The 21,608-nt window shown below is 44.4% G+C and overlaps 1 protein-coding gene across 1 annotated transcript in view; it reads right to left on the bottom strand.

Annotated features, from left to right (window-relative positions):
* Positions 1–4,892: 4,892 nt before the first annotated feature.
* DUPD1 (dual specificity phosphatase and pro isomerase domain containing 1) overlaps positions 4,893–21,608 on the bottom strand; it is a 54,551-nt gene continuing 37,835 nt past the window's right edge. Inside the window, exons 2-3 of the mRNA XM_006887563.1 lie at positions 16,936–17,156; positions 4,893–5,134 (exon numbers count right to left, since the gene is read on the bottom strand). Of these exons, the coding sequence (XP_006887625.1) occupies positions 4,893–5,134; positions 16,936–17,156 (463 nt within the window). The remainder of the gene's footprint in view (positions 5,135–16,935; positions 17,157–21,608) is intronic.

Below are 21,608 nucleotides of genomic sequence, written 5' to 3'. Positions count from 1 at the left end.
ATTCTTTTCATACAGTAATCATTTAGATTGTGTTCCATTCAAATTCATTCTGTTCCATGCAATCCCTTATGTACCTGATGTTAGCCCCTATCTTTTAGAATCAGTAATTCGGTCTTTAGAGGGCCCCTGGTAGCAAGGTGGGTAAGCCCTTGTCTCCTAACCAGAAGGTTGTCAGTGTGATCCCCCTCACTGCTCCACTTGAGAAAGATGTGGCGTCTGCCTCTTACAAATCACGGCTGTGGAAAGCCTCTGAGGCAGTTCTGTCTTGTCCTGCTGGGTTGCTCAGAGTCAGAATCAACTTTACAGCATTGGGCTTCACTAGGGTTTTCTTTTAATGTGTGTCTGTCTTTCTACGGATCTTAACAAGGGATTGTCAGTTGCCAGCCTGTTTAGTAGTGGCTTGCCCAGGTGTGAAGGCCTTGGCCTCCTAGTCATGAAGAGGATAATGACTAACAGTATGAGTTTGCAGGTTCACACCACCCCTGCAAGACGTGGGACAAAATACACGGATGAGCAGCGTGAGACTCAACAGTAGTGTGTTTAATTGCCCAAACTCACCCAGCTGCAGTCAGTGAAATAAACCTGGGTCTCTCCAAGTTGCTGCTCCCCCCACACACACACACCGGAACACTTTGTGAAAAGGTCATAACTTCTGAGTTAAAGGCTTAGCTAATGAATGCACAATACTTTAAAAATTGTTACAGGCAGTATAAGAATAGGCTTTTCTGTTGTTAAAAGCAAACCTTGGTCAATGGTTATTCTAAAACACAAGTACTATTCTGGTAGGAAGAATTAGCTTCTGTCTCTAGTCAGGATTCGAGAATTCACTCCTGGTTTTCTTCCTACTTGCCTTTCTTGGATCTCCATCCAGGCCCATCCTTAGTGCTGGTGTTCCACAGTCCTCAGGCTTAACCCTTCCTCCCTTTTCTCAAAGTCTCTACAAATAGCTCCCAGAACTACATCCCCAAACATTCCTCAGAGCTCTAGATTCACAAAAAATGGTGTAGGACGCCTTTGCATGCTTCACAGGCCTGAGCTGCTCATGCCTGCCGCTTCTCCATTCCTGCCCTGGACACGCGCATCCCAGTACTCCAGCACTGAGAAACCTGGATCAGTCATTTCCCTCTCCCCTTGCCAGCAAGGCCTGTTGATTCTCCAGGATCGCGCCATAATAATCCTGACTCTACTAATTCCTTGAAGCTGTCTCCAACAGCTCCCAGAGCCGGTGCAGGATATCTGGTAAAGAAGGGAAGCGCTGGTTTATTACATGTAAATTGTACCACATCTTTGATATAGCAAAATACACATGACATTTAACTACAGTTTATTAAGGAAACACAAATGAGCCTGTGCTTCCCTTGCTTGCTGAGTGCTCCATCTCTGTCAGGGATTGTACATTTGAAATGAGACTTTGGTTGTCTGGAAAAGTGCTGTGATGGGAAAGATGCCAGACACACCTAGAAGCAGAATCTTTGACGTGGTGGGGAAATGTGCAACAGACCTAGCTGTGCTTCCTTTACCGGGTAAACTAAATCTGCCCTGCCCACAACCTCCTCACTCGTCCTTTGCTTCCCTTCCTCACTCTGCTCTGCAACCTATTCTCCACACGTTTTTCAGAATGATCCGTCTCCTGTCCTCTGCTTAACACACCAGTGATTTTTACTTTGCACTAAGAATAAAGACTCTCCATCCATCTCCTTCCATTCACCCTTACTCAACTCCAGTCTCTTCGAAGAGTTCCTTAAACCCATCCAGTTTTTTGCCACCCTGGGCCTTGCCCTGTGCTATTTCTTGGTCTAGGACACCCCTTCCTCCTTAGAAATTCTCCCCCCAAATCAGAGCTTACCTATCTCCTCAGTCGTCTGAGCATCCACCTACGATGTGTTTATCTCTCACCCTTTTTCCTTCATTCTGCACTTAACGCTGTTTCCTCAGTGCACTTAATTACAGTGTACATGACTCAACGACACTTAACAACAACAACATAGAGCTCTGTTGGCCTAGTGGATAGAAAGTTATGCTATTAAGCCAAAGGTGGGTGATTTTCATCTGTGGCACTCCAGCCTGGTTTTAATTGTTCTTGGCCAAACATTCTAAGTGTCATAGCACTGGTCTGTCTGTTTGCTGTACAGAGGTAACTTGTAATTGCTGTGATGCTGAATACTGTGACACTTATGTGTCAAATGCAATAATGGTTACACATGGTAGACAGTGTTTGGTGGAGCCCCCCAATTAAAACAAGCTTGGAACCAGGAGAGGCATACTCTTCTGAAAGAACTTGCCTCTGGAAACTCTATGAACTTGGAGAAACAGTGAAATTTTTACACGTGTTCAGGTTTTTCGTTCATAGGGTCTCTATGAGTCGTCTCTGACTGGACAGCACTTAACAACAACCCAGTTCTTGGCATAGGTACCCATGGCTATCAATTCATAGTAACTCTCCATCAGGTTTCTGAGGCTGTAAATTGCAACGAGCGGAGACTGTCCATCTGGTGAATCCAAACCATGCAATACATGGCCTTTGGGTTATCAGCACCACACAGTAGGGACTACGCCAGCAGAGCCCCCTTAGTATAGTGTAGATTTTGAGCACATGCTTATTGACGGAGTAAATTTAGATTACCTCCAAAGAGTCCCCCTTACCTTTGGCTCCCAGGAGTCTCTGGCAGAGATCAGACTTGAACTTTGCCTGATTGTAGTGACTCATGCAGAACTCTAGGTCCCACAGAGAAGTGGGAGGAGCACAGAGACATGCCAGTCAACGCCAGCAGGGGGCTGTAGATCTCCCAGCCTCTCCACTTGTGGGTTCTTGTACTTCATTGATGTAGAAATACCAGTTTCTTTCTGGACAAGGAATAGATCAGACCTAGGACATAACTGAATTCGGAGGAAGCAATCAGGACCCAGGACAGGAAAGACAAGGCCAGGGCCTGTCTGCATACCTTTCCCAAAAGACTGAATGGCTCCCCTTACTCCCAAACCTGAATTGCTCACTGAGCAGCTCCATTGTCCCTGGGTGTTACCCCATCACTCTGGAGGTCACAGGATCTTGGCACAGTACTGTCACAATTTCAAAGAAAGCCTTTCTCCTTTTTTAATCTTAGCATCAGATGCACCCATTTACTACTACACATTCATGTTTCCATTTCACCCAGGCCTTTTTGCTTTGCAAACCTTTTTACAGTGTTTCAGGTATTTAAGTGTAGTCTCCTTGCTGAAGAGTGAGAACTGGATTCAAAGCTGACCCTCCAGGGAGGTTTCAGAGGCTGTAAATCCCAAGAGAGGAAACTGCCCATCATTCTCTCTGAGTCCCCGGAAGATTGGAACCAGCAGAAGTGCCACCTCTGGGTCAGCGGGGCACAACTCCCTGTGGGCCAGGCCACCGGAGCTCCCTGTTAGGAGGGGAATACTCTTACCCCGAAGTCTCAGAGTTCCTTCTGTACATGTATGAGGAGCCTGCAACCCCTGGGCCCCAGGGAAGATGAGGGCGGGCTTGCCTGTCCCAGAACTGCAGGGCTCAAGGCTTCCTCTGTGAAACAAAAGCAGAGCCAAAGCTTCCCCAAAGTCACTGGTGACCCTTGGTGACCGCTAATTTGTTGAGCCCCCGGGCATTATCTTTCCCCCTCTAAGACTTCCAGTCTCCATTCTCCAGAAAAACCATAACCAGAGTGGAGCCACAACTAAACCTTTATAATGTTGCCCAGCAACACACACACACACACACACACGCACTCGGGTCACCCTTTTTTCCTTTCACCTGCAGCTTCGGCGTCTGCCCTCATGTCGGACATCTCGGTCAGCATCTCTATCTACGTTCTGTCTGGTTTGGGGCAGCTTTTCCCAGGAGTCACCACTGACCCCTCCATGCCTGCTGCCGCTTCCCCCTCAAGAACGAGCCTGGCACAGTTGTGGTGACTGGCATGCTGAGGATTGACTTCCGGGGAGAGGACCCCACAGTGGCCCCAGGTGTCCGCTGCCACCACATGGGAAACACTGGTTTGAAAACAAGTCTGTGTTGCTTGGTCTAGAATTAAAGTGAAGGGAGCCTAGCAGAGTTCTGTTTCCCTAAAGACTCTTCTATCCTAAAATTATAAAAGTGAATTCCCAAACTGATCAGTTTGCTTATCTTTTCTGTGTTGTAACATTGAGATCTGGAAGGTCCTGCCTGTCGGTACAGCTGACCCCCTAAGATGGGGGAAGCCTAAGGCTGGGGCCTTGATGGGACCCAGAACCCCCCAGCCCCACCCCAACCAAATTAGTCACCCAGCCATCAGCATCTACACGTGGTGGACCAGGCCTGAGAAGTCCACAGACAAGACAACATGGACACAGGGGATTCCTGAAATGTGAGGGGCCAGGGGTGGAGCTTATTAACAAGATCCACAAACTCAGGTGACACTTTCAGATGCCTGGTTAAAAAGTCATATCTCAGGGGGAGGGCTGGGAGGAGAGAAAAGTGCAACAATAAATGATTGGACATCAAAAGTCTTGTAAATTTTCCTTGAAATTAATGTTAAATTTTTTTTAAAAAGTCGTATCTCAAGAAAATTCATTAGAATGTGACTCAGACAAAGATGTTTAATTCACAACATAGTGCTTATGTATTTCGAAGTCCATTTTGCTTCTATCTTTAAAAAAGGATGTGGGGGAGCCTGAGACTTTCTGTTTGTGGAGAGCTTGGGCTCAGCTGTTAGCACGCCTGCTGAGAAGCCCTTCTCCACGAAGTGAAGTCCTGGCCGTGTCACATCCCCTCTGCTCACCAGCACACACCAGGGACTTTAGGATTGTTTGGAGGAAGTCAAGCTGTGGTTTCACTGTCCCTCCTCGGTGACACCTGAGGTCACAGGCTCGGCGCTCTGACCTCATGAGGCTCTGCCCGCTCTGAGGAGGACCTAGAGCCCCTTCTCGCTGGCGGTCTCCCCGGCCTGGCCTTGGGCCTGCCGCCTCTGCTCCACTAGCTGCTTGTCCAATTCTCGGAGCTGCTTCAGGAAGCCGCGGTTGGGGAGGACACAGCGGTTCTTGGCCACTTGCTGGATGGCATCCACTAAAGTCATGTCCCTGTAGATCATCAGGTAAGCCAGGACCAGGGTGGCCGACCGGCTGCGGCCCATGGCACAGTGAACCAGGATCTTATCTGCAGATGGAACAGGGAGGAGAAAAGGCCACACAGAAAGACAAGGTTGGCACAACTGGTATGGGCACACGTCGTGTTCAGGCTGACCCGCCCAAATCCAGGTTCCCTCTCACTGGGTCATGACCAAGATTTCATGCCTGCACAACTTCAGCTTCCCTGTTTAAACTGGGACTATCTTCATCACAGATTTGTGAAGATAATTTCTATAAAGCATTCAGCACCCCTTTTTTTTAGATTTTATTTTAATAATTTTAATGAACATTTACATAGATCTTGGATTTCCATTCATTCATTGTTGCACTTTTCTCCCTGCCCTGCCCTGTCCCAGCAGTTCATTCCTCTCTTTGAAAAGTAAAAGAAAAATTCTTTCTTTGGTATACAATCCCCTCACACAATAGGGTATTATAGTTATCACAAGAGTCCACAATTAAGGTTGTATAGTGGGGTACTCAGCATCCTTTTTGAAATATAAAAAAAAATACACCCAAGACCCCAAATATCAAACCCATTGCCACCAAATCAATTTTGTCTCATGTTGTTAGTTATTGTCCTGTCAGAACCGACCCATAGCTGACCCTCCAGCAAGTTCTCAGAGGCAGTAAATCACACAGGAGGAGACGCAATCTTTCTCTCATGGAGCAACTGGTGGATTTGAACAGACTGCCTTTGCGTTGGCAGTGCAACTCCTTACCACTAGGCCACTAGAGCACTCCTATAGAAGCTCTATAGGACAAGGGTTCCTAAGGCAGTGATCTTCCTGAAGGAAGCTCTGGTGGTGTAGTCGTAGGAAAGTATGCTGTTAACTCAAATAGGACGTTCTCCGGCCATTCGAAGCCACCAGCCACACTGTTGTTGAGGAAGATGGGGCTGGATGGCACTGTCCTTTCTGCTACCAAAGTACCTCTCAGTGCTGATTCCTAAGTCATTGTGCTGGACAAATAACTATGAGCTTGTAAATATGTTTGTTTGAATAGAGAAATCACGAGGGTTTCAAATTTCAAAACGTAGGAAAAGATATCTGTCCATTGAAAAGCCTCACTCCCACACAGCTCCTTAGTTCCCAGAAACAACAACTCTTTTTCTCCTAGAAAATGACCAGTGTGTGGTACAAGCTTTATATACTTTTCTATAACTTACTGCTTCCATTTGACAGTATGCCATGAAAAGATTTGTATATTAGTATTTAAAAAGTTTTCTTTTTCTTGTGACTGCATAGAGTTCCTCTGAACGACTCACCATCATCTTTAACTAGGATACAGTTCAGGAAGGACCTTGGAATGACCACCCCATGCACTGACTGGAAAGGGGTAGAGAGGAAGTCAGCCCGTCTACACAATTTGCAACGCCTGCTTGGGTTCTGGGCTTGGCGAGGAGAAAGCGCGCCATAGTCCCTGGCAGTGCAGCTGTCTTGCGCCTCTGGTGGAGAGCATGCTCTGTTCGTCATAGTTAGACTGTGAGCCTCCACTAAACTTGAGACTGAGGTTCCAACACTTGGCTCAACTACTAACTGCCAGGAAAGGTGCTGGGTAAGTCACTCGGCCCCCTGGAGCCACAGGTCAAGTGCCTCCACTGTCAAGTGCAAAACAAAATAAACCAGCAGTGAGAAAAACCAATCCAACAGAAACCACTTGATCAGATTTTTTTTCAAAAATAGCTTTGCTGTATAATGTGATAATAAAAGCACAGAATGATTATTCTGTTTTTGTTATGTACTGTTGAATCACCTGCAACTCATAGCTACCCTATGTACAACAGCTCTGAACCCTGCCCTACCCTGAGCCAGTCTCACTGACTCCAACACACTTAATCCCATTACCCCAATTATCATGTCAATCATCTCATCTGGGGTCTTCCTCTCCTATGCTGTCCCTCCACCCTTCCAAGCATGATGTGTCTAAGGACAGGTCCCTTCTGAACATGTGCGCAAAGTATGTGAGACGGAACTTGCTTCCAAGGAGAAACTTGGTTTCACCCTCTCTAAGACAGACCTATTTGTTCTCCTGGCAGCCCGTGGTATGTTTTGTACTCTTCTCCAGCACAACTCAAAGGCATCCATTCTTCTTATAGTACATTTTCTAAACCAGCAATCCTCTAAGAGGGATCCACAGGCTCCCAGGAGTTTCCAAGGTCCTTTCAAGGGATCCATGCAGTCCAAACTATCTTCATAGTAGAGCTGTGATGATTCTTGTCTTGTTCCTTGTGTTGACCTTTGCACAATGACGTAAAAGGGGTTATGAGTACCACTGCTGATGTCTTTGTGTGAGTCATAGCAGAAAATTATAGTAATAATCACTGTATTAGTCACCGCTCACATACTCTCAGGGAAAAAAGAAAAGCCATTTTCTCTTAAGAATGTCCTTGATGATGCAGTGAAAATTAATTTTGTAAAGTTTTAGCCCTTGAGCATACTTCTTAATATCCTATGCAGGCATACATCAGCGTATGGCAGATGCCTCAAAGGAAAAGGCATGAGTGAATGAGAAGCAAACTGAACTAGCCCCCTCTCTCCATGAATCATTGTTCTTATTTGAAAGAACAAATGACAGGAAAAACTAGTCTTTCAAGCTCCTTTGCTCAAAAATGAACAAACAGAGCCATTTTGTCACTTTAAAGAAAAATTACATTATTTTTTGCCAACAAAAAAAGTGTAAGCTTTCAAGAAAAAAAACAGAATTTTGGAAAACTTGAGTACCACGAGCATGACAATTTTCCAATACTTTAATATATTTTCCTAATAAGTTCAGTGGTAATCTTAACAAATGTGATTTTTTAAAAACAATGTTTTGTGAGAAGTGTCAACATTTGGAATACTTACATAATCAAATGAACCAATATTTTCCCAATGACCAAGACAGAATGTTACAAAATCACGTGTCAGTAAAAGATGCATTCAAAGTACAAGACAAACCAATGGTTTATAATTCCATAATAGTGTGGCATTCATTGATACAGTTTCAGATTCCACATTGCAAGTAGCCTTTAGTAAATTCTCACTTGTTGAGGTTTGCTGTAGTTATTAAAGAAGAATCTCTACAATTACCTGAAAATAGCCCCTTTTAACTACAAGGAGCTCTGTTCAAAATGTACTGGTTGAATGTTCAACTGCTAATGTCAAAGTTGGTGTTTCAAACCAACTGACTTATAGGGAAAAAAGAAGAGCTAGTCTGATTCCATGAAGATAGACAGCTTTTTAAAACTTTAGTGACAGCTCTTTGTTCTGTAGCTTAGAGTCTAAATCAACTCAACAGCACTGGGCGGGAGGGTGTTTTAAATCCACATCGGAAGGACATCAGATTTCCTTCATATATTCATCCAAAACAATCTAACACAACAGACTGAATATTGGAGCAGATATGAGATTGTAAGTGACTAAGTCTAACATTAAACAGATACTAAAAATATAAAATGCTTCTCCCCTCCCTAATTTTTAGAAAGTAGTTTTATATACACATTCATTATGTCAATATATAATGCAATTATTTTATTATTTTTAAATGAATGTCTAATTTTTTTTATGTTCCTCAGGTTTCTATCTAATAGTATAGTATAAGTACTAACAAATATAGTCCATGGAAGCAAAAGCTCAAAATAGAGTCTGCTTTAATAGCATGGGTGGAGTAAAAAGTTTCAGCCAGTGAAGGACCTTCATCTGCTGATGTTGTAAAGCTCCAAATGAGAAGAAACCACTGTAGGCCTTCACTGGAAGGAGGGATGTATAATTTAGGAGAAAATTGGAAGTTGTAAAATATGAAATGGAAAGCACAAAGATTGGTACTTTAGGCATTAATGAGCTGAAATGAACTACTATTGGCCTGAATTGGTCTGAAATAACAGGCCCCAGAAAACCCTACGTACCACAGAGCACTTAGAGTAGTTGACTAGCAGATGTGACACTAGAGACAGAGCCTTCCTACAGGAATCACAAAGGAGGAAGAACAGTTGCTCTAGAACATAGGAAAAACAAAAATGAATAGAAGGAAGGATGGAGCAAGAGTGCTGAAAAGAAGATTTCAAAGGTTAGGTATTTTTCAAGGTGACAGAACTTTGGAGCCTCTAGTCACATTATAGATGTCAACTCAATGGCACCTAACAGCAACAATGTCTGATTAAGGGACTTTCCAGTCTCTTCAAGTACATGAACCATTTCCTTGCAGTGACTCTCAAGATGTGACCTGCACTGGAGCTCTGGTGGCCTGGTGGTAAGAATCTGTACGGCAATCTCAAAGGCACCCTGTTCGAATCCACCAGTTACTCTTCAGGAGAAGGATAGGCAATTTCCTTTCGTGCAATTACTGCCTCTGAAAACATGCTGGAGGGTCAGCTATGAGTCAGCTCCAACTCAATGGCACAGACCAAAAACAGCTCTGACAAAAAGTTAAAGAGCTTTTTATGAGGTCTATGTCTGGCTTTCTGCCTGATGACCTGACTTGAACCAGTGGCCTGCTGTACTTGCCAACTTTGGACTCCGCAGTCTCAAACCAGCTGTCTATAAGCCTGGTCTTCCACAATGACCTCTGGACTTATCAGCTCTTGAAACTAGCAGCCTCCAAAGCCAGCAGCCTGAGACACTGCCTGTCTGTCCACGGCTTGGACTCATGAGCCTCCCCAGTGCTCTCTGTCCTGAAGTCTAAGCTACTAACCTGAGACTTGCCAGCCTCTGAAGCACATGAGTCATTTCTTTGCAATAAATCATTCTCTACGTGTGAGTGTGAGACAGTGTATACATGTGAGTTTTATATAAAAGTTTTGTTTGCAAGAGGTGATCCAACAGAATGCAGAAATTATAGAACAATGTCATTAATATAACAAGTAAATAAAACAGGGAATTGCCAAAATTCAAGCTAGATTTAGAAGAGGATGAAGAAAGACTATCATCGTTGATGTCAGATAGACCTCAGCTGAAATCAGAGCATACCAGAAACAGGAGATGTTCAGTGTTTTATTGACTATGCAGAGCCTTGTTTCACATACTTGGGCCTTGTTATTAGGAGGGGCCAGTACTTGAGGAAGGACATTGTTCTTAATAAAATAGAGGGTCAGCAGAAAAGAGGAAGACCTTCAACAAGCACAGAAGAAGTTGTGAATGGGGCAAGACCCAGCAGTGTTGTGCCCTGTCGTACATAGGGTTGCTATATATCAGGGGCAACTGGACAGCACCTAACAAGAACAGTCTTAGTCTGAGGACTAAAGTGCACCTGATTCAGGCCATGGTCTTTTCAATCACTTGCTGTGCTGCTGAGAGCTGGAGAGTGAATAAGGATGACAGAAGAACTGATGCCTTTAAACTGAGGTGTTGGAGAAAAGTACTGAATATCCTATGGACTGCCAAGAGAACAAACAGATAACGTGTTGGAGAAGGTGTAGCCAGAGTGCTCCTTGGAGGCAAAGATGATAAAACTTCATCTCACGTACTCTGGGGATGTTTCTAGGAGAAACTATTCATTGGAGAGGGACATCATGTTTGGAAAGGTGGAGGGACGGTGAAGGAGAGGAAAACCCTCAACCAGGTGGATTGACACAGTAACAGCTGCAATGGGCTCTAGTGTGTCAGCGATTGTGAGGATGGCACAGGATAGGACAGGGCTCAGATCTGTTGTTCACAGGATCGTCATGTTGCCTCTACACCACCTAACAACAACAATGCTCCCAGGAGGAGCCCCAGTCACACACTAGGTTAACTAATGAAGTGCTAACTGAAAGGTCGGCAACTGGAGCCCACAGCTGTGCTATGGAGAAACATGAGGCCGTCTATGAAAGGGTTACAGCCCTGGCAACCTGAGGAGAGGTCACCATGAGTCAGAATGGACCCCACAGCAGCGGATTTAGTTAAGTGATGACCACATTTTATTTCCTTCATCTCTTTTTTTTAATTTTAATAATTTCAATGAACATCTACAGAGATTTTGGAATTCCATTCATTCATTGTCGCACTTTTCTCCCCATCCACCCCACCCCCACCCCCAGTTCCCTCCTCTCCTTGAAAAGCAAAAGGCAAACTTCCTTCATTGGTACACAATCCCCACCCCAAGTATACTCCACTCTGCAACCCTCATTCCGGACTCTTATGATAATCATAATGCCCTAAAATATATTCATTTTAAACTTTTCTGTCCCTCCTCAGCTTCAATGCAGTAAACATAGTTTATCCAGTTTTTCTCAGTCCTACCCCCAACCCAGTGTCAGCCTTATTCTACAACAGTGGCACCATATAATATTTGTCCTTTTGTGACTGAGATACCTCACTCAGCGTAATGTCCTCCAGGGTCACCCATTTTTAATAATATTGCATGAGTTCCTTGTTTTTCAATGCAGCCACAGCTTCTCTATCCATTTGTTTGTTGATTGGCACTTAGGTTGTTTCCAACTCCTTGCTATTGTGAACAAAGCCGCGATAAACATGGGTGTGCTTACATATATCTGCTTGGATGTTGTTTATGGTCTCTTTAGGGTATATTCCCAGTAGTGGAATTGCTGGGTCAAATGGTATCTCTATTTGCAACTTTTTGAGGAAGCGCCACACCGCTTTCCACAGTGGTTGCATATTTCCTTCATCTTTAATAAAACCCTTCAAGGTTTTCATAACACCTCTACTGTATAGTGTCATCTGCACAGGGCTGTGCTGCCAAACCGGAGGTCACACCTGGTGACAGCTAACAGTGTGAGAATGATTCCTTTCCTCTAATTTCCATATGCCCTCAAACCCAACCCCTCCATATCGCTAACTTAGCCAAGCAGCCCTCTTTCTTTTCTGGGGGGAAAAATTGCAAAAATAAGCAGGGCTTCTGGATCTTTGTTGCGGAGTAGGATGGGGGAGGTGGCCCCCAGGGTCTTCACAACAGGATGGAGCCCTTGGGTGTGAACCCAATGGCCAGAAGAGTCCACCTCTGCATTTTAATCCCCTCCAAAGTCTCCTGAGGCTGCCTGGCCCCCTGCCAGCTCTGCTGATAACTAAAGCGTTTCTTCCTTTCCTGGCAAAAAGGGTAATTCTTTCTGTCATGACTAAATACTAGAAACAGGCGAAAGCTGTAGTTCATTAAGCATTTTGAGAAGCTGAAGTCTGTTAAGTGGGAGGAGGGGATGAGAGGTCTAGGAGGAGGGGAGGCTGGAGACCATTGAAGCAGTTCCTGGAGCTTGTTCTTAAGACCGACTCTGAGCCAGGCCCTAGGCCAGTAGGGAGGTCTGCCTGGGTGGGGCTCTGACCACTTTCTTTGGCCTTGCTGGTCCCCAGCCCTGCTTCCTGTCTGCAGGGGCTCTGTCAGGCTCCCCGGTCTGGGGACCTAGAATCAGGTGGAGGAAGAACCTGCCTCAGGAGAGTCAGGAAGGAGAAGCTGGGCCTGGAAGGCTGCAATTGGCCTCTTCCCAGCAAGGACTGCATGGGAGCACCTCTGAGCGTTTCTGTGAGACCAACAGCAGCCAAGGTGAAAGGCCTGAATGAACGTGCTGTCACGGTGGCAGATCCATGACTTGAGCGTAGGCCATCTGACTCCAAAGTCCAAGATCCTTCCTGCTGGGCAGTGTTGCAATGCATGTGGCAAGAATAAAAGTTTCCTGAACAATTTGTGCCTTTAAAACATACATGCTTACATTTTCTATTGTGTTCATTTTTCTATGAAATGCTGCTTAAGATTCACTAAAATGATTTTATGGCTCATAATAGGTCACAGTCTGTATTTGGAAAATCTGGTTTAGATTAAATATCTTTCCTTTGGCCTTTACCAAAAAGGAATTCCCACATTCTTGTGAAGAAACTCCAAATCTGGACTCTTTACTGGCTTCCCCAATGTCTAGTCCAGTGTCAACCTCTTGGTCACAGAAGAGCCACATCCATTGCCCACCCCATCCCTGCCTGGTTGTGCCACATATATACATACATACATACATAAACCACACACACACACACACACACGCACACACACAGTCACACACACGCCTATCCCTGTCCATTTATGCACCTTCCCAAGCACCCTCCTTCGTTTTGCTCCATGCTGTTGTCCCTCTCCCCTTATTATATTGGGACCTGCCTGAGTTCACACTTCCCCCAAAACAGCTCTTGTTTGTGGAGACACCCTCAGATTTCAGCGAATGGCCACAAAACATTCTGAAAACCCCCAGACAAGGGATCAGGACATTGCAATAGGGAGATGCTTAAGCTGCTTGGTGATAATAGTCTCTGGTGAAGTTCAGAAGCTCAGAACCACCTCCCAGCTGACGTCATTCTCTATTCACACCTGCCTTACCGGTCCTAGGCTGTAAGATGGCTTCAAAAGGAGGGTTGCTTATTTTATAAGAAAGAAAGAAAGGGAGACAAGAAGGAAAGAGAAAGGATGTGGGGGAGGGGAGGGAGTAAGAAGCTGGAGGGGCAGAGGAGGGAGAAGTGGTCCCATAAAATCTGCTCTTTAGAGTCTTGTGGTATCTGCCTTGGGGTTCCTTAAAAGATTTCATGAAATTAAAACCACACTAATTCACCGCAGAGAATGCCATGCCGGAAGTGGTTACGGCCATTCAAACAGGGTAGCAGGGTTTTAGCAGGAGTCCTTTTTCTGATGAAGAATGACAAGTTCAGTTGTATTCAGTCATATAAACAGCCGGAGTGCCTTGTTTGTCATGATATTAGGTGACCTCTTAGGCAGCAATGTCACCAGATGCTCAAAATACAGGCAAAGGACTCTTTCATGGGGCCTGAGTGGCAGGAGGAACCCCTGCTGGTAAGTAGTGTCCTGGCAGGGCCCCTCAGGTTAGCTCAGCCACCTCATCACCTGGCCTCTCCCGGCCTCTGTTTCACCAGCAGTCAGGGCAGGCACTGGGCTAGATTATGTCTGAGACTTTTCTAGAATGATTGGGGTTGCCTGAGGAAATTTTTCACCAGGAGTAGATCCAGGGAAGGGAGGGTCGGATGGACCCTGGGGCTGACATAGGGACACAGTTTAACTCTGAAGGTCCACGAGATGTGCTCTCAAGGGAGTGGACAAGGCTGACTGTGAGGAATGCAGTGGGAAGCCAGGTCCACGTGACTGAAACCAGGTCCACAGAGATCAGGAAGGACAAGACAGAGGACAGAGACGTGCCTGGCCTCTGGCCACACTGTCCATCAACACGTCTGACTTCAACAGTGTAATAATAAACAGAGGAGTGGCTCTGGCTCTCAAATGCTACAGTAATGTCCTTCGGTTTTCCAACGCATGACTAGAGACAACCAGGCAGGACTGGCTGGGTGTTCAGGCCGGGCACCGACAGGACAAGGTGTGCCATCTGCACCCAAAGGCCTTGGTCGAGCTCCTGAACATTTCATTTTGTTACTCTGAGCATTAAACACACAGGTTACAAGGCCACTGGGGTGCCTTTGTTTGACCTTCACAGCCGTTTAAGAGACTTTTCATTTGTTGCCAACACGGACAGAGTGATTTTACACAATATAAAAAAAAATTGACATGTCTTTTGAAAAATCCAAAGATCTACCACATTTTCTCTGTTCCTCACAAGCAAAATTGGCTGAAGCTAAGGAGCAATTACCTCACCTCTCATAGAGCAGCTCTCTGCTTAGCTCAGAGCCCCCACACCATCACCCACTGCCTTATCCTAGCTAGTTCATTTACATCCTCTGCCTGGTCCTGAGTCATTGGTGGTTGAACCCTTACCTTGCAAGAATCTTTAGATATACAAATGCAAAGTTTACCGAGAGCTGACCCCAGCCTACCATGGATTGTAGCCTCATATCTTTCTCCTCATGGTGGTTCCCTGCACATTCTCTGACCCATCTCTGGCCTGGTCCTTTCTTTGCAGCTTGTGGACCACCTGGTCTGAGAGTCGTGGCCTAGATCGTTTCACCACCTTCCTTTCAAAGCCCTGTCATCTTCCCAGGCTTAAACACAGAACTTCAGAGCCCAATTCTTTCCTGATTTGTCAGGAAGTGAATGATGGTGGTGGAAGGGGCAGGCTAATTCTAATATGGCGTGCCAGGAATCTAAAACAAGCTGTCACATGAGCAGATTGGACTAGTTCAAAGTTGGAATGTCTTTTTTATTCTTTTTTCTTTCTTTTTTTTCCCCTTTGGGATTGGAAATTGTTATTATTGTGTGCATGTGCTGGTGTGGTTACATGCTTCACGGTGCACGACCTCTCTTTATCAAACACATCTGAAAGCCTGCTGTGCACCAGGTTCTGTGTTAAGCGCTTGATGTGTGTGTGGCTGCTGATCCTCATTATAACATTTCAAGGTAAATATTTTCATCACCAGATGGAGAAACCGAGGCTTAAAGCAATCACATCACTAGCTGTGCAATGTGAGAGGAAGCCAGTCTTGTCTTCTCCAAAGCCAGCCGGGCCCCTTCTATTAAAGAGATGGTCTAAAATACAGGAAGGGCAAGTGAGCACATTAAACAGAATCTGAGGGACAGAGTTGTTGTGGCTTTTGGTTTTTCACATCAAAGATGTTTTCAGTTAACTTCAAATACTGAGGCAAATGTTACCTCATGGTGATGAGTCAGAATCCATTTACTTATTTGATCCTGTTTGGAAATTCCAAATGTACATAGCACAAAAGATGGTCCATAAATAGACTCATAAAAGGATAACTTAAAAATTATATGTCTCCTAACACAAGCACTTCAACTCTGTGGGGCTTTGTCATCCATGACATTGTTTCCTGAACCAAAACAACAACAAATTATTGATGGCTATGACTGACCAGAGGGCAGAGCCACCTGGGCCTGTCATCCTCCAGGACTGGGACTTTCCAGCAGGGCAAGCCTAGACCCAGGCTCCTGAAGCAAGCAAGTTGGTCAGCTAGTGAGCCTTTGGAATTCCTCTTATAACAAGAATGGCTTTTAGTAACTAGATACCCTGGATTATGTAATGGACTCACAAAGACCTATGACTCATGGAGAAGTACCTCTGGCCTCTGTGGAATGCCACTGAAATATACTCAAGAGCAACAACTGCTTATTAGCTTATCCTGGATATATACCAAAACTGTATCCTTCTCTCCAAAATAGCCTTGTAACTTTTACCTGGATCAGGGCAGCCAAAACTGCATTTTGAGGGCAAGGCCTAGCACTGTGATTTAAAGATGAATATATTTTCTTGGGAAATTTGGGCTTTGGGGTATGAAACCTAGATTCCCAAATATGCTTTGCCACTCACAAAGCCCAGGCTATAAGCTGTCTAGGAGAGGGCTTGGAAAGTTCTGAATATGACTAGGATACCCTGGCTGTAAGCTTGGTCAGGTGGCTGGAGAACTGAAAGTCAATTCCCTGGCATTGAAATTGACTAATCGGTCTAGTGTGGATCTAGGTACAATTTAGGGCTCTGCCAAAACCCCACGTTTGAGCGTGTTCACATTCCAGATGTTTGAGGAATGTCTGTTTTCCAAGGAAGACATTCAGGCCAAAGTTTGCTCCTTTAATCTCAATTTCCCAGGCCTAAATCCCACGGGAAGGTCAGGTCTTCAAGCCCCACCGTCCTTCTGAGGCTGAGTCATTATTTTCTAACCACCCACATTTCTGGCAGGGTGCCCTGAGAGGTGCACATACTTTTAAAATGCACTTGATCCCGCTCCAGGTCTCAATCCAGGGAGATGGGCACAGGGTCGGGCCAATGGGCGGGTTGTCCCCCAGCACGACGGGAGGACCAATGGGCGGGATGGATGGGAGGGGGAGAATGGGTGTGGCCAAAGGGAAGTACCAATGGGCGGGCTAATGTGCTGGAGTGACAGACCTATGGGGCGTGACCTCAGGGGCGGGGCCTAGTGTAGGGGCGTGGCCTCGGGCACAGTCATGATGGTGCAGGGGCCTGGGGTCTCTTACTGTGTTCAAGGCTAAGCGCATCTTCGATGAAGGCGGCCGCAGGGTAGAAGAAGACACTGAGGTCAAAGGTGGGCAGGTCGTCGGCTTCGACGCCGTGGTACTCAATGGCCATGTCGCGGTAGTAGTCGGGCCCCGTATCCACGTTCCAGCGGCCGTGGGCTGCATTTAGCACGTGTGTGAAACCCGCCTTCTGCAGCTGGTAGCGATCCAGCGCCGTCGCCCTGCGAGCAAGGGGCAGAGTAGGCCGTGCATCCTGGTTTCCGGAAAAGTCTAACTCACTCCATAGCTGACCCTCCAGCTGGCTTTCAGAGGCAGGAAATGGCACTGGAAGAGATTGACCATCCTCCTGCAGAGCAGCCTGGTGCATTCAACCCTGCTTTTCAATTTGCAGCGCAGCTCCTTACCACTAGGCCACCAGTTGTTATGTGCCCTCGAGTCACTTGCAACTCATAGCGACCCTATGTACAACAGCCCTAAACTCTGCTCTGTCCTGTGCCAATCGCACCGTCTCCGACACACCCATCCCTATTACCCCAGTCACTGAATCAATCCACCTCATAGAGGGCCTTCCCCTCCTGCACTGTTCCTCCACCCTCCCAAGCATGATGTCCTTCTCCAAGGACCGGTCTCTCCTTACAACATGTCCAAAGTATGTTAAACGGAGCCTCAGAATCCTTGCCGCCACCAGGGCTCCCTTAAAAAAAAAAAAATAAAAAAATTAAAAAAAAAAAATTAAATAAATAAATAAATAAGGGAGGTGGAGGTGACTACTCTTAATGAAAGTGCTCCCAGGGCGTGGCCCCAACAATGCAGGTGTTTCTGTCCTGGTAGCTTTGAGAAGGGAGCAGTTGGAGGTAGCGTCAAGGGGCTTTTCATTTGGCCATTGGGGCTTCTTATATCTCACCACATACCAGGGTGCGCAGTCTAATCTTATGTGGTCGGTCATGAGTGAATTGTCACCATCCAAATCCCCAAAGGCCACTAGAAGAACATGTTCATCAGGCAAAGCTGATCGTGACACCAGCTGCACATAGCGAGAAGGCTCCTCACCCCAGGGAGGCCTCTCGGGCAGCCCCTCCTACTCTCCTGATTTTTATGAGTTGAAGGTGAGGAGCAAACGCGTGGCTTAGGGAGGCACTTTGAGTGCAAGGGGGGACTGGGCTGGTAGACAGTTTTTTATGTTGATGGACTTAGTGGACACAGGTGCATGACATTCTGGCTGAGTCCTAAATGGTTTTCGGAAAGTTCCTAAGGCCAACACGTTTATCTCCCTGGGCAAGAGTTATCAGGATAAAAGACAAAGTCATGACTGTCTGAAAGGGAGCTGCTTGACCAAAGTGCTTGTCACAAAAGGACAAATGCTGTATGATCCAACTTGTCTAAACTATCTACAATAGGCAAGTATAAAAAGATCAAATTTATTAGTGGTGATGGAGCTAATAATATTATTAGTGGGGCTGACAGGAGGGAGAGAGGAAAGGAAGACAGGACACATAGGGAACTTCTGGTTAGGGTGCTCATAAATTAAGGAACCGTTAATGCTGACAGTTTAAAAGACAAACATTTAATGGCACTAAACTGTACATTTGTGGGTTGTTGAAATGACAACACTTTTGTTACCTATGTTGTTGTTCTACTGTAGAGTTGGAACTGACTCATAGCTGACTCTCTGGCGGGAAGATTGCCCATCCTCCCACGGAGCAGCTGGTGGCCTCGAACCGTATGCCTTTAGGATTGTAGTGCAGCTTCTTGTCACTAGGCCACCAGAGTGCCCTTTCTGTTACTTATATCTTTAAAAATATTTCCTTTTTTAAAAATATCAACATACTGACTGCAAAAACAAATGAGTTGAGGACATTGGATATACATGACTCCTACAATATGCATTGCATAAAAAAATGTACTAAAAATGGATCAAAGACCCAAATCAAAGAGCTAAAACTATTAAATGAAAGCATGAGAGAAAAGCTTCATGATCTTGGGATCATGGACTCTTTGGCAGGAAACCAAAAGCACAAACTTTAATAGAAACAAAAATAAAATACATAACTTGAGTATCATTGAAGTTCAAATGGATGCCTCATAAGACCTAGGACTTTTGTTCCTCAAAGGACACTGTCAAGAGAGTGAAAAGACATTATAACATTGTTCATATTGGGAGAAAATATTTGCAAATCATATATTTGGTAAGAATTTTGATCTAAAACCTGCCCTGTCCTGTGCCAACCTCACATTCTCTGACATATTCAAGCCCATTACTGCAGTCTCTGTTTCAACCCACCTAGTTGAGAGTCTTTCTCTCTTTCTCTGACTCTCCACCCTTCTAAGCATGATATATATCCCTTTCCAGAGAATAGTTTTTCCTAGCAACATGTCCAAAGTATGACAGGTGAAGCTTTGCCATCCTTACTTCCAAGGAGCACTCTGGTTGGATCTTTTCTGAACTCTTCAACACCACAGTTCAAAGGTATCAATTCTTCTTCTGTCATTTTTATTCATTGTCCTGCTCTCAGAAGCAAAGCAAGTAATTGGAAAGACTATGGCCTTAATTAGGCACATCTTAATCTTCACATCTTTGTCTTCAAATTGATGTCATTGCTTAGTAGACTTTCCCAGTGCAATATGTCTCCTACAGTTAGCAGCAAGGGTGCTGATTGTGGATCCAAGTAAAAGGAAATAAATAATGACAATTTCAATCTTTTCTCCATCTATCATGCTGTTGCCTATTGGTCCAGTGGTGAGAATTTTAGTGTTTGTTTTTGCAATCCATGTTGAAGCCTGTGTTCATTGATCTCCCATAGCAAGCACTTCAAATCGTCCTCACTTTGAGAAAGCAACCTTGTCATCTTCATAGCATACATCATTGATGAGTCTTCCTCCCATACTGATGCCACATTCTTCTTCATAGAGTCTAGTTTCTTGAGTAATTTGCTCAGTATGCAGACTGAAAAACTGGAGAGAAGATACAACCATAATATGTACTTTTCTTAATTTTAAGCCATGTCCTTTGCTCTGTTCACACAACAGCCTCTGGGTCTTGGGATAGGTTTTTTATGAACACAATTAAGTGTTCTGGGATTTTCCTTTTTCTCAATGTTAGCCATAATTTTATATTATCCACACAGTTTAATGCCTTTTCATAGTTAACACGTTGCCACTTTTTAAATTGACAACCACGCTTATTAGAAACACATTTGCCATCATTTGCGGCAATGTGTTAATAAAGTACAAATAGACACTGTTCTAGTATTCTTTGCTTTCAGCCAGGATCCATCTGACATCCTGGTGCCATGGTCTCTTCTAAATCCAGCTTGAGTTTCTGGCAGCTATCTGCATAAGTACTGTTCTAGCCTTTTTTTTTTCTAGCCATTTTTTAAAGTGATCTTTAGCAATAGTTTGCTTGAATATTATATTAATGATATTGTTTGATAATTCCCACATTCTTTTAGATCACCTTTCTTGGTAATGAGACTTTTCTAGTCAGTTGGCCAGGAAGCTATCCTCCAAATTTCATAGTATAGACTGATTGATCAGCGTATCCAGGGCTACATCTATTAGATGAAATATGTCAGTTCGTATCCCATTGACTCCTGATGCCTTACTTTTTGCCAGAACGTTTAGTGCAGCTTGAACATCTCTCTTCATTACCATTCATTCTTGATCATATGATATAATTCCTGAAATGTTTCAGCATCAGCCAATTCTTTATGATGCAGTGATTCTGTGTATTCCCTCAAAATTCTTTTGGTCCTTCCTGGATCATTTAAGATTCAAGATGCCCATAGCATGTCTCCGTATCAGTATTGCAATTCAAGGCTTGAATTCATTTAGTTCTTACAGCTTGAGAAAATGCTGGGCAAATTCTTCTCTTTTTATTCTCCAATCCCAGCTCTCTGCACCTTCCGTTATAATAATTTGCTTTGTCTTCTTGATGTGCCCTTTGAAATTTGTTCAGATTAGTATCTCAGTTATATAAATAATTCTTATATCTCTGCAACAATGTTGAAAACTAACATTGGCAAGGAATAGACATTTTTCCAAAGAAGAAAATGTTACCCTATCCTTTATAATCTCTGCCATGCTCAAGGCCATTGTTGCAATCATTGTGTTAGTCCAACTCAAGGAGGGGTCTTTTTCCCCTTTCACTGACACCCTACTTTTACCAGCATGGTCTGTGTACAGATTTCACATGAACACAATTAAGTCTTCTGGAATTCTCATTCATCTCCATGTTATCCATCATTTATTATTAAATAATAATAAATACACAGTTCAATGCCTTTCCATAGTCAATAAAACACAAGTAAACATCTTTCTAGTGGTCCTTGTTTTCAGTCAGGTAACTCTCTTCCAGAGTTCTTGGCATTGACTATTGAGCATATCCAGGGCTACATCTGTTTGCTGAAGTACTTCAGTTATTTCTCCATCAACTCCTGGCACCTTATTTTTTTGCCGATGTTTTCAGTGTATCTTAATGTCTTTCTTCAGTACCATTTCTTCTTGATCATATACTACTTCTTGAAATGGTTCTGGGTTGACCAGTTATTTCAGAACATTGACTCTTTGTATTCTTTTCCTCTTTTTTTTTTATTTTATTTTTTTTTTTTATTAGTTTTAATGAACATTTACAGGGATTTTGGGTTTTCATTCCTTCATTGCTGCACCATTCTTTC

This window comes from Elephantulus edwardii, unplaced genomic scaffold (assembly GCF_000299155.1).
Source record: "Elephantulus edwardii isolate Elephantulus edwardi_28Jun2011 unplaced genomic scaffold, EleEdw1.0 scaffold00058, whole genome shotgun sequence".
NCBI lineage: Eukaryota > Metazoa > Chordata > Mammalia > Macroscelidea > Macroscelididae > Elephantulus > Elephantulus edwardii.
This window is presented reverse-complemented; position numbering and strand designations above follow the sequence as displayed.